Raw genomic sequence first — 11,771 nt, 5'->3', positions numbered from 1 at the left:
TGGTATAGAAACATTTGATTTCTCTGCAATCCTAAACATGGCCAACAAACAACATAGCCAAGATCGTTACAATTGATTTCTCTGCAATACCGGACAATAAAAACCACGCAACATAACAAAGATGTACCGTTGCAGGCCAACAAGAAAAATTTGGAGCCCAGTCTACCGATTTTGTGGGGGCGCTGCAGGTCTGAAATTCTGAATGGCCACTGACATTTGCCCAGTTCTGTATCGAAGTTACATCGTAGCAAACTTCGTTACAGGCAAGAAAACGACCAAGCGACACTGTGCTGGTCATTTTGCTTCTGGTTGGGAGGCCGCCTGCTTGTTCTGCCTGATTGCCCTCGGAACAAATGTAAGACCACGGGAGCGACGGTGGCCAAAGGTGACATTAGCAGGGGTGGAATCCGCTGTGCTCAGTTTCGACACAGCAGAAATCAGCTCGTCGATCTTCTGTTCGACCTCCATTTCGTTCTCCTTGACCTCCTGGTGCTGACGCTCGTTCCCTTTTGACTCTTTGTGGTCATGCTGCTTCGGTCGATACCTCCAGTTTGTTTGGCTCGTGCCTTTTCCATCTACATCCATCAAGTTATCCCTTGTCTCTTCTCCCTTGTGGGCAGTTTGCCGCCTCTGGGATTTCTGCCGGTGGCGTTGGGAGGGCCTTGCCTTCTTGAAGAACTCGAATGACTTGGGGAATTGATGCTTATCAATGAGGTGCTGCTGCCGACTTTTGTAACTCTTCAACTTCACCCCACAACCCTCCACCAAACACTCGTACTGTTATTAAAAAAAATTGCTCGTGTCAACATACAAGTAATTGTCTAAACCTAAAGAGACTAACAAAGTACTACTATAAATTTGCCAACAGAAAAATGTTAACAACACACTGAAAGCTCCTTAAGTGGGATTAGGAACCTATGTAACTCGTTGTTCCTCCTGATACTAGAGATACTTCGAATATCTATAGTAAAATGTTAATGATACTCTGAAAGCTCCATAAGAAGGGTTAGGAACCTATTTTAACTCATTTTTCCTCCTGATACTAGAGATATACTTCTAATATCTATCAACCTGAAAAGACACTATCCTTGAAACCATGATTCCTAAGTTTCTGTACAAGTGGATAATCAGTGAAAAGATGGCAATTGATATAAATGGTAGTTGGATAGATCGTATTACCATTGGAAAACCACGGGCAACTTTTGCTTGGAAATACGAATCATGTGCCTCAGACACATGAATGCTAAGCAACCTTGAGGTTGGATATACTCTAGAACATACAGAGCATGATGCAGTATGTCGAGTGACATAGTGGTCCTCAAAGTCCTCCAAACAATCTAGATGGGCACCACAACCAGCAATCGGGCAAAACACAGTACTGCAAGAGTTTGACACATGATTGCATTAGAAAATGAACAGAGAAAAACAGGGGGGGGGGGGGGGGGGGGGGGGGGGGGGGGGGGGGGGGAGTATCAACTGCAGCAGATAAAACACAGAGCAAGCTCGATCTAACGAAAGTATACAATCCTTTGGACACAAGGTTTCAGGCAAGGAGCCAAGGATGTTGGCCTTGAGTTTGAGGACAAAATTGTTCTCAATGGCAACCTAGGGGCTGTAGGTTTAGGGTGATCTCATTTCTGGAGTGTACCAATAGTCTTCCTGCTTGCAGGTGAGCAGACCATGTCTGATTCTATTTGTCGCGATTGGAAAGACCACCTAAGATTGGAAGCTCCAGTTGCCCATTTCGGTTGGATTTTTATTTCTCTTCTATCAGATAAGTGAGGCAAAGCTCAAAAGAAACATAGGACTACAGTATGAAATGCGTTGGCAGGCATCAGGATGTAACCGCTCACCTATATCTTTACAAAAAAATTATAACCCACGGATAACAAACCCTTATTCCAGGCATGACCAACTGCCACTGCCCAAACATTATCATGATTGAAAACCACTTTATGCATCTGTGGAAGTTCCTAGCAACATATCCTGCATTCTATCATTTGAACTAGGAGCTCGGAGACTTATCATGCGATTTCAGGGGCTGGAGACAATATTTCAGTTTGACAGTATGCTAGATTATTTTGTTTTCAAATTACCAGTAGAGTTATTCATATGCACATGGTAAATGAACCGTCAACAAAGTGACTTGTAGAGGTAATATCTCACCATGTGCTGGCTACTTCCATCTTCTCAAGCTGGTTCCGGTCATCCTCTGAGAGATCCAAGGCCACCTATATTATGCAACAAACAAACGAAAAGGTTAAGCGAAATCCAATACAAGCGGTGCACAATGAGTGGAGTCAAACATGATGAATACCAACATTGCCTTTTGCAAGAACAGACAGGAAGTTTCTAGTTTAAGGGACATTCAAGGGACTCTTTATCACGACAGACGCATGGAATGGAAGGTCTGTCTAGCACTAGCGGCAATTCCTTTACCCTCTCTAACCCCAAATCAAATCACCTAGAGGACAGGACCGATTTCAACCTGCGAATTTGGATCTTACGGACAACGACCGGAGCTACAACAACCAATTGAATCGAACCCCAAAGAGACATCGTGTGGCGCAGTTACATAAAGCGCCGCGCGGCTAACATTTCGCTAGAATCGGCTTGCCCGACCGGGATTCGCCTCAACCTCAACCCCAAATGGCCCACTGGAACATGAATCTCGCCACGCACGCCATACCGAAGCATTCGTCTCAGCTTGGAGCGGATGCGGGAGGGGAAAGACGATTAATAAACGTACGTGCTTGGCGAGGAGCTCGCGCTCGAGGTCCCCGGCGGCGAAGAAGGGGTCGTCGGGTGTCAGCCGCCGCCGCGCCGCGAGCCAGAACCCTAGCTCCGGCCCCGCCGCCGCCTTGGGCGCCGCCTCGGCCTCCACCTCCTCCATGGCGTCCTCCGGCCTCGGCTGCATCCCGTCGCTCCGGGCGGGCCCCTCTCCGAGCCTCCGCTCGCCGCGTGGGGGTGGGGAGCGGAGAGGGAGGCGGCGAGAGGGGAGAGGAATCGAGTTCGAATTCGAATGCCGGCGAGGAGAGAGGTGGGGGTCCCCGTCTCCCGGTGGGTCCTCGCGTGCGCGTGCGGGGGAATGGGATGAACTGGACTGGGCCGATACAATTGAGCGGGCCGTGCGCGATGGCCGCCAAGCTCCTTCCTCCCCCAGCAGGAAGAAGGTCCAAGCCTATCAGCGACGACGGACAATGCAGGTAGGCTGGGTCATGTAAACAGAAAAAAAGTAGGCGGGGTCACACGTCATTATAGCGCACGGAAGCCGGATAAGGTCCTCGGCTTCCGGCCCATCAGACTCATCTCCTTCTCTTCTTTACCCCCTCTCCGGCTCCTTCCTCATCGCGCTGCCACCTCCGCTGTCTCATCCTCCGTGCCAGCCGGGGGCTAGCTCGCCACCGCGGCACCCGCTCACTGCCGGCCTTCGACCCCGCCATTCCTAACCCCAACCTTCTTCTTGCCCCCGCCACCGGTCACCGGTCCACTAGCCGACCAACCTACCACCACCGCTGGACCTCCGCGCTACCTTCGACCCCCTCCTCTTCTATGTCCACCAGCCATTGGAACCCCCACCCCAGCAACCCCCGAACACTAACCGTAACCCCACTGCCACCTCCACCACTACCCTGGCTGGCGGACCGCCAGTCGGCTGCTCCCCCACCTCCCATCCTTCCTCAGCTCTCACCAGCACTCGATGGCGGGAGAAGAGGAGAGGAGTAGAAGAATTATAAGGGGATTAGGCGCTCACAAAACGCCGTACGAATTTTAAAGCACCGGAAGCCAAGTAACATACTGGCTTCCGGAAGTTAGATAGGATTAGCGAGGCCTAATTTGAGCTGGGCTTGGGCCCATCAAAGGAGCTTAGTTAATTAGGAAAGCGTTAAGGTGACATACAGCTATAGTATTTTTTCCTTTTGAATCTTACACGTCATTTTGAGCATCTTGGGATAGGAATAACCTATATCGCTAGACAATTGAAACAATTTTCATTTTGAGCATGTGGGATAGAATGACCGCTATCGTTAACCACTTCCAACAATTTCCTTTTTACTTTCGGAAACAACAAAGAACAATTGACTGCATTTCTTTCATATCGCAGCCAATTTTTGTTCTGTTCTTGGGTTTTTGGTTTCCGCACAACTGAATGCATCCTGCCTTCCTGCGGTTCACAAATATTCGCAGGAAATTCCCACATTAAATAGCGCACAAAAAATGATCATTTGTTGGAGAACCAGCTTGTTAATAAGCTTGTATCATGAATAAGTTGATGAATAAGTTTTTTCTTTTGAAAAGCGATGGTTGGAAAAGGCTCCCCAAAGCTCAATGTGATTGCAAGGGGGTCGCCAAAGTTGAGTAGGTTCCTGCCTACAACAAGTGCTATAAAAAAGAAGCTTCTCCTAAATGCAGTGGGGCAAAGAGGAGTGGAGGTACGGTGTTTAATGTTTCTTCATGCTTTCTTGTCAATTTTGTATTATTGATGCTATGAAATTTCTGTTACTAATGCTTGACCATTGTTTATGTAGGAAAACAAAGAGCGGACTGGAACCCAACTCTTGAGAAATCACTTGTTGAAATTCTGCATGAGTATAAAGATAGTGGCTATAGAAGTGACAACGGTTGGAACACTGAAGGGTGGAACAAGATGGTGAAGGAGTTCCATCTGAGAAACAAGTCTGTCTCGTACACAAAGGCACAAATTCAAGATAAAGAATGTCAGCTTAAGAGAGACTACAAGATGCTCAAAGCGGCAAGAATGCAAAGTGGGTCAAAATGGAATGAGCAAAGAAATATGGTTGAAGGATCAACCTCAATGTGGGAGAACCTCATAGTGGTAAGTTAATTTCTTGAAGTAATTCTATGGATAACCTCATAGTGATAACTTTGTATTTGATCAATGTTTTTTTTCAAATATGCAGACTTTTCCCAAAATCAAGAAGTTTCAAAACAACAAGGCAAGCTTTCCGCTCTTTGATACTTTGGGAGAACTCTATGATGGTAAGTTCTGTATAGTAAGCTTTTTCCTATTTCTCTATGATGTAAAATAGGTGCTTGTCCTATTTCTCTGAATGCATTGTGCCGAATGTAGGTCATATGGCTGAAGAGACATACAATTTCACTTCTATTGAGTCAGAACATGTGGAAGAGCCCCTTCAACAAATTGATGTTGTAGAGGAAGAAGCTGAGGAAGAAGCCCTACAGGAAATTCATGAGATACGTGATGAAGAGGATGAAGAAAAAGATGCAAGAGATAAAGAAGAGGAGGCAAGAAGTGGACAACGAAGAATGGCTGCATCAAGAAAGAAACCAGAAAAGGAAGGACAAAGGCCTAGAAAGAGTGCAAAATTGAAGCTATGATGGAGAGATTCCTTGAAATGAGGACAAAGCAAGCAGAAGATGAAGCTCAACAGCTAGCAAGAGAAAATGAGGCAAGAGATAAGGAGGCTGCTAAAGGTGATGAATACTCCATCAAAAGGTGCATATCGATTATCAATACAATGGAAGTGACCAAACAGGAAAAGGCCAAATCTTATGCAATCTTCACCAAGAGCAAAGAAAACAGAGAGACTTTTATTTGTGCTAGTGAAGAAGATGAAGAATCCGCTTTGATTTGGCTTAGGAATGAGATGTCCTAGCAGGTATTAACTCCCTTTGCTTGACAGCTTTCATTATGCATTTATATTACTAGTGTGAATAGAACATAGAAGAATAGTCTCCATTGGAAGGCCGTTGGTGGTTCAGTTTGTCCTTGCTCAGATGAACTGAAAATAAAATTGTTGCAGAGCTATGCTTTTGCTAGTGATCTTTGGGATTGGTTGTGTGGTTATTCCTGTTAGTAGTGTGTAATTGCTACCTGTAGCAATATGTGCTTTTGATTGTCAACTACTAGACATGTACAGAGGATGTGATCCATCTTGTTTTATTCTATTCTGATGTGCAGTCGAAGAAGAATCGTCTGCTGCATTGTGGCATAGGCTTCTCAAGATGATCACCCTGATGTGCTTCGGTGTAGATGCAGGAGATGTTTACCTTCTTGGGTTCATTGTGGTGTAGGCTTCTCAAGATGATCACCCTAATGTGCTTCGGTGTAGATGCGGGAGATGTTTACCTTCTTGGGTTCTAATTTAATTTTCAGCTCATCAGGACTCTGGTCATGTTCATACATGTAATTTAATTTTAGCTCATCAAGCATGGTTTTATGTAATGTGAGGATAATCATATGTTGCTTTGTGACTGAGATTTTTGGCACTAAAGGTTTATTCCCTGTATTAATTATTGTCCAACCGAACAACCAATCCCTGGAATAAATCCAGTCGGATTAATCCCATGCCTGGATTGAGTGACACGCCTGGATTCACCCAATCCAGATCTGAATTAGATACAGAGCTGAAATTAATCCAGGCCAACCGAACGAGGCCATAGTATATGTTTTAATGCATAATGATATATATGAATCTACAAAAGTCAAAACAACCTACAATTTGGAACAGAGAGAGTAATTTTGTTTCCATGAAATGAGATACGATGATTATCATCCTTCCGTGCATGAACACCTTTCATGACTGGTGTACTATTTACTACTATACCATCCACAAAGATCGATATATGCATGGCTGGCATTGTTTCTCATGAAACAGTTCGTATGCACTTCTAACCAAATCATTGCGGCCTCACTGTTTTATGTACTTCATAACTATGGATCAATTTCAGTATATCCTTAGAGTCAGAATTGACCACAAGCAGCACAATTATAGATGGCCAGATGAGTGACCCAACAATAGCCTGGAATCCATCACATAAAATCGATCGAAAATGAATCCTAGTCGTTCATCGATGGCGCAGCTCCCGGTGGTGGCCCATGGTGGTGATGAGGGATGCGGCTCCCGACCGCGCCTCCCAGCCGCGGGTGCGGTCCCGTGGATGGATCAACAGGCGCTACTCCCGGTGCGCCCCCTGGGCAGCGATGGTCGACACACCTCCTAGCCGCGGGCGCGGCAACCTGTGGTGGCCCCCACGGTAGCGGCTCCCGGCAGTGACGACTGACGTGGCTCCCAGCCGCGGGTGTGGCGACTAACCACCGGCGCAGTTCCCAGCAGGGGAGAGAGGGTAGCGGTGTGAGCATGGTAGGGCGGGAGGGAGAGGCGGCTGCTAGGTTGGGGGAGAGGGAGACCTGAGAGGATAAAGTTAGGATTTCTACATTTATACGAGGTAAGGGTTGCTAGTAGGTAGGTTGGGCTGTGTTAGTCCTGGACTTTTTAGTATCGGGCCTCGGACCGCCCAGTACGTCTAGCCCATCTAGCCATCACAACTCCGGTCTGATCACCACCACACCGGGAATCTGCTCGCCAGAATTAGCAACCTTTGGTCACTACTCTTCGGGAGATCGCTCAAAAGGATGGTTTCTTGTTTTAGGGAGCAATTTGTTCTTTGAATGCAGGCCTTTAGGTAGATTGCAATTGCACTTGGCTATATTTGTTTTAGTGTACTGCATTTGTCACCATTGCCTGATTAAACTAAAATATTTTCGGTGGCCTTTGTCATTCCATTTGCGGCATGACTACTATCTAGTGGCTAAACGAACAGGCCCTTTATCAAGCACCCGTGTCACTGTGTTTATTGCAGGAACATTGGACAAGATCAGACTACAGTTATTTGCAGATAGGAGTGTACCTCTGTACGTAGGACAATAACAGGCGCTGGTAAAGCTACCTAGCGAGTATGACATCAGACGGCCCTACCGTCGGCTCTAATGGGGATTTCTCGGATGGTTGGGAGTTCCTGAGTTATGGGGATGTCTCTGGTGGAATCGTCTGTGCCGAGGCCGGCGTGGGTGAGCATTGCCCAGATATGGGTGATGAACTCGCCGCCGTTGGCCAGTGCCAGCGCGTGCGCGTCCGGCCCCCCGGACGGCGCCCGGGCCACGAAGACGAGCAGCTCCGCCCACAGCTCCAGCAGCATCCCCCACACCCTCTCGTGCTGCGCGTACGGTGCCGTGCTGCCGCCGGCCGCTTTCTCGAGCTCCTTGGCCAGCATCACGCCCTTCGCCATTAGCTTCGAACTCGAGTGCTCCTTTTGGTCCCCATGGTGGAACCCCGTGGCCATCAGCCGGTCCCGGCGATGCGTGGTCGTGCAGCAGCTGCGGAAGAAGCTGGCGAGCTCCGCCCTCATGTCCCTGTACTTCCTGTCCGTCCACGCCGGGTCGTCTGGCAGGAGCCCCGGCTCGTAGGCCACCAGGTACGCGCAGTACCTCGATAGCGTCACGGCCGCCTCGCCGGCGGGCGGCAGCTGGTGCTGCCCCCGGTCATCGTTCCTCGTCTCCAGCAGCAGTGTCGCCAGGTGCCACACCAAGATCACCGTGGCGCCGCCGCCGCTGTCGTCGCATGCCCACTCAAGATGCTCGAAGCTGTTGCGCCGCAACGCCTCCCTGCCATTGGTGAATCGGCTGTGCCCGTCGGGGCGGTCGAGGACGGTCTTGAGGACCTCGACGATGGCCTTCTTGGCCTCGGCCGTCACGGCGACGTCGGGGAGGCCGACGAGGCGCCTCTTGAGCAGGCGGGAGAGTAGCATCCAGATCCGGCGTGGGTGGAGCTGGTGGGTCTTGAGCAGGGTGAACTGGTGGACCTTGATGACAGGGTTGGAGCGCACCTTGACCCACAATGCCGCCTCGACGGCCCTGCGGACGCGGGCCTGCTTCTGCAGGGCCGGCTTGCGGGCGTAGTTGCAGAGCACGGACGCCAGGTGCCAGTCGGAGAGCAGGTAATGGATGAACTCGTAGGTCTCGACGGTGAGGAGGGTGATGGTGAGGAGGAAGGTGATGATGAGGTCGGAGGAGGAGAGCACCATGCCGACGAGGAAGGACGCCTGGTGGAGGAAGCACCGGTACTGGAGGACCATGTCAGCGGACAAGTCGACGAGTCCACGGAGGAGGGATGCCAGCACGTGGAACATGTCCCCGTTGCCGGTGACGAGCATCACGGCGATGCAGTAGACAAGGATGAAGAAGATGGAGAAGGCGAAGTTGGCGAAGAAGAGCTTGGGCTTGGGTAGTGCCAACGGGATGATGGCCTGGTAATACTCGTCCAGGAAGGTGAGCTCCTGCTCCACCACGTCGAAGGCCCGCTCCGCGCCGAGCTCCTGCAGGAGGCCCCACCGCACGAGGTCGCGCGCCTGCCTTCGGCCACCGCCGGCACCGGCCTCTACCATGTGGTGGCCCTCCAGCCTTCGACGGAGCAGCTTGAAGAGCGCTAGCCCGAGGCATGTCTCCTGCAGCTTGTGCCTCCGCCGCTCGTGGTACCGGAACACCGGGTCGCTCTCGGAGAGCTGCCAGACCGTGCACACTCGGACCAGCTTTGACGTCTCAGCCACCGTCGACTCCTCCTCGGTTAACGAGCCATCACGATGGTGCCTGAGCTGGCATTCGAGGATGCTAGCGAGCTCTGGGAGCTGGAGTCCATAGGGTGTCTCCTCTCTTCTCATCTGGCTTTCCCCCATGACCACGTAGTTGCACGTGCTGAGGATGTTGTTGCTCCGTTCTCCTCCACCGTCGACGGCGTCACCATCAAGGGGACCGAGACCGAGGTGCTGCTGGTCGGCGAGAACGAGCTGCGCCATGTAGCCAGAGATGAGGCTGGCGTTCCTGGCGAGGTCGAAGGAGCGCTTTGCGAGCTCGATGCAGCTCGCCCGCTTGCACAGCTTGACGACGCTGAAGATCCAGAGGATGACGAAGAAGGACTTGACGACGGCGTCATCCACGTAGGAGTAGACGAGGTAGCCGATCCAAACCATGCGCGCGGCCTCCTCGACAGCGTCGAAGAAGGAGTAGCGCCCGACCCCGCGCGCGAAGGCGTCGCCCTCGGGGGCCACCATGGCGTACACCTTCTTGCGGAGGAGCTCCACGAGGAGCATCCAAAGGAGGATGAGGCAGGCACGCGCGGGGGCGCCCTTGCTGCGCGCCTGGGAGAACATGTAGGACATGAAGGGCAGGAAGAGCGCGAAGGAGGCGCGGAAGAAGATGCACGTCGCCGTGGAGTGGCCGCGGTGCCTGCCGGAGAGCCGCGCCAGGAGGCACAGCGCGAACAGCGCCGCGCCGAGGACGGTCATGAGCACCGTCGTGGTCACCATGAGCCGCTCGGTGGTGCGCAGGTCGCTGGACACCGTGAAGTTGGCCACCAGCGTGGCGGCCGGCGTGGCGCACCCCGTCTTGTTCAGCAGAAGCAGCAAGGGAGCGGTCGTGTTGTAGCTCGGCGCGGCGCCGGCCACAGCCCGGCCGTGGAATGAGAACGCCATTGCTGCAAGACTGGAACCGATCGAGCGGTGTGCTCAGGACTCAGGTCAGTTATTACCTGACGTGATGGTGATGCTGACACTGGTGCTGTGGTGCATTTTGCTGCACATATAATCAGTTAATCACTGCGCGGTTTTTATAGCCAGGCGGGATTCCTTGCTTTCACGGAAAATTTCTGGGCCGATTCCCGGCAGCTCATAACTCATAGGCGCTAGCTTCTACCTCGTAGGCACTTCCCAAAAATCTCGTCCTCCGAAATGCTTTCTCTGCTAAAGCATACTCCACTAATTCTAGTCTGTTTTCCTCTTCTGAGACTTCCTTTTGTTTTCTTTTCAAAAGAGAATTTAGATGGAATTCATTCTAGAAATGGACCCGAAGCTCGCATATAGATTTCGGTGGGTTCATATTTTGGAAACTGAGCAATTTCGTAAGTGCCAAAGTAGCCAAACCAAAATGAAAAGGGGTTTAGAGGCATGCCATGCAATGACGCAACGGTCAGAGCAGCATCTGCGTTGTTGCTAACTTTTGTACTCGGAATGATTAGTTTCTCTCAAGTAACCTACATTCTTGGTTGCCAATTGCCATGTGTGCGTCCGGCCAGTTTCCCATTGGACGAACTACGTATGCTTTCTTTGCGTCAATGCCACTTCTCAGCCGACCAATTGCTGCTGAGTACACGATGCAATATTAGGATGGCAAGCAAAGATAAACAGGGACCATGCCAGCGTGCTTTAACTTTCCCAGGATGCCTAGCTTCCGATATATATAAACGGACAACCGTCCTTACTGTTTTTTAGTTCAAATGTACACACCCAGGCAGAAGAACGACATGGTACTGTGCGAGTGCGACGTATGGCCGCACGGGCCACGCGGAACTGTTCATGTGAATAGGTTATGGTGCAGGAAAAGTATAGATATCTTGTAAGTAAATCGATTTAGGATTGCTTGTGAGTCAAGTCCGATAAATATGAAAGTTTAGATAGATAAGCAAATCAAGTAAAGAATTAAAGAGGAATCACCCGCCCTCTACTGATGCAGCATCTACGGTGCGGGGAGCGGCTAGCAGTGCCGGACAGGGCAGAGCCCCCATGGAATTTCTCATGGATGGGGAGAATGCCATCCTTGCCTGATAATTCAATTAAACGCATGCAACCAAGTAAACACCGTACTTAATATTACCAAGTACTCCCTCCATCTCAAAATCATTTTAGCTTTTTTACGTGCATAGTTTTTCTATGCACATAGATATAGTATATGTCTATATGCATAGTAAAATCTATAAATTTAGTAAAATCTATAAATTTAGAGAAGTCAAAACGACCTACAACTTGAAAGATAGTTCTTGCACTTAGAAATCCAAAAACCTGGTAGAAGAGAAAGGTGAAGTTAATTGGATATAAGAATTATTTGTACATTAATTTAGTAGAGCACCTGTAGAATAGAAGGCCTCTAATCTTGCAATCAGAATGAGGGGAATGATAGC

General features: G+C 50.0%; 3 protein-coding genes across 3 annotated transcripts; 1 reads left to right on the top strand and 2 right to left on the bottom strand.

The window, feature by feature from the left end:
- Positions 1 to 3,073, bottom strand: LOC117866307 (uncharacterized). Its single transcript, XM_034750494.2, has 4 exons — positions 2,750 to 3,073; positions 2,167 to 2,231; positions 1,180 to 1,378; positions 1 to 777 (listed from the first exon to the last, which is right to left on the bottom strand). Exons 1-4 carry the CDS (start codon positions 2,915 to 2,917, stop codon positions 295 to 297), a joined length of 915 nt encoding a protein of 304 aa, XP_034606385.1. The 5' UTR covers positions 2,918 to 3,073; the 3' UTR covers positions 1 to 294.
- Positions 3,074 to 4,265: 1,192 nt separating this feature from the next.
- Positions 4,266 to 6,299, top strand: LOC117834014 (uncharacterized). Its single transcript, XM_034713624.2, has 5 exons — positions 4,266 to 4,433; positions 4,530 to 4,837; positions 4,923 to 5,001; positions 5,093 to 5,642; positions 5,945 to 6,299. The coding sequence occupies exons 2-4, from the start codon at positions 4,649 to 4,651 to the stop codon at positions 5,359 to 5,361; spliced, it is 537 nt and encodes a 178-aa protein (XP_034569515.1). The 5' UTR covers positions 4,266 to 4,433; positions 4,530 to 4,648; the 3' UTR covers positions 5,362 to 5,642; positions 5,945 to 6,299.
- Positions 6,300 to 7,266: 967 nt separating this feature from the next.
- LOC140220169 (uncharacterized) lies at positions 7,267 to 10,377 on the bottom strand. The gene has a single exon (XM_072290191.1). The coding sequence runs from the start codon at positions 10,288 to 10,290 to the stop codon at positions 7,729 to 7,731; it is 2,562 nt and encodes an 853-aa protein (XP_072146292.1). The 5' UTR covers positions 10,291 to 10,377; the 3' UTR covers positions 7,267 to 7,728.
- Positions 10,378 to 11,771: the final 1,394 nt, after the last annotated feature.

Source organism: Setaria viridis, chromosome 8 (assembly GCF_005286985.2).
Source record: "Setaria viridis chromosome 8, Setaria_viridis_v4.0, whole genome shotgun sequence".
NCBI classification, from domain to species: Eukaryota; Viridiplantae; Streptophyta; class Magnoliopsida; order Poales; family Poaceae; genus Setaria; species Setaria viridis.
Note: the sequence above shows the minus strand (reverse complement) of the source record. Positions and strands in the feature narration are given on the sequence as shown.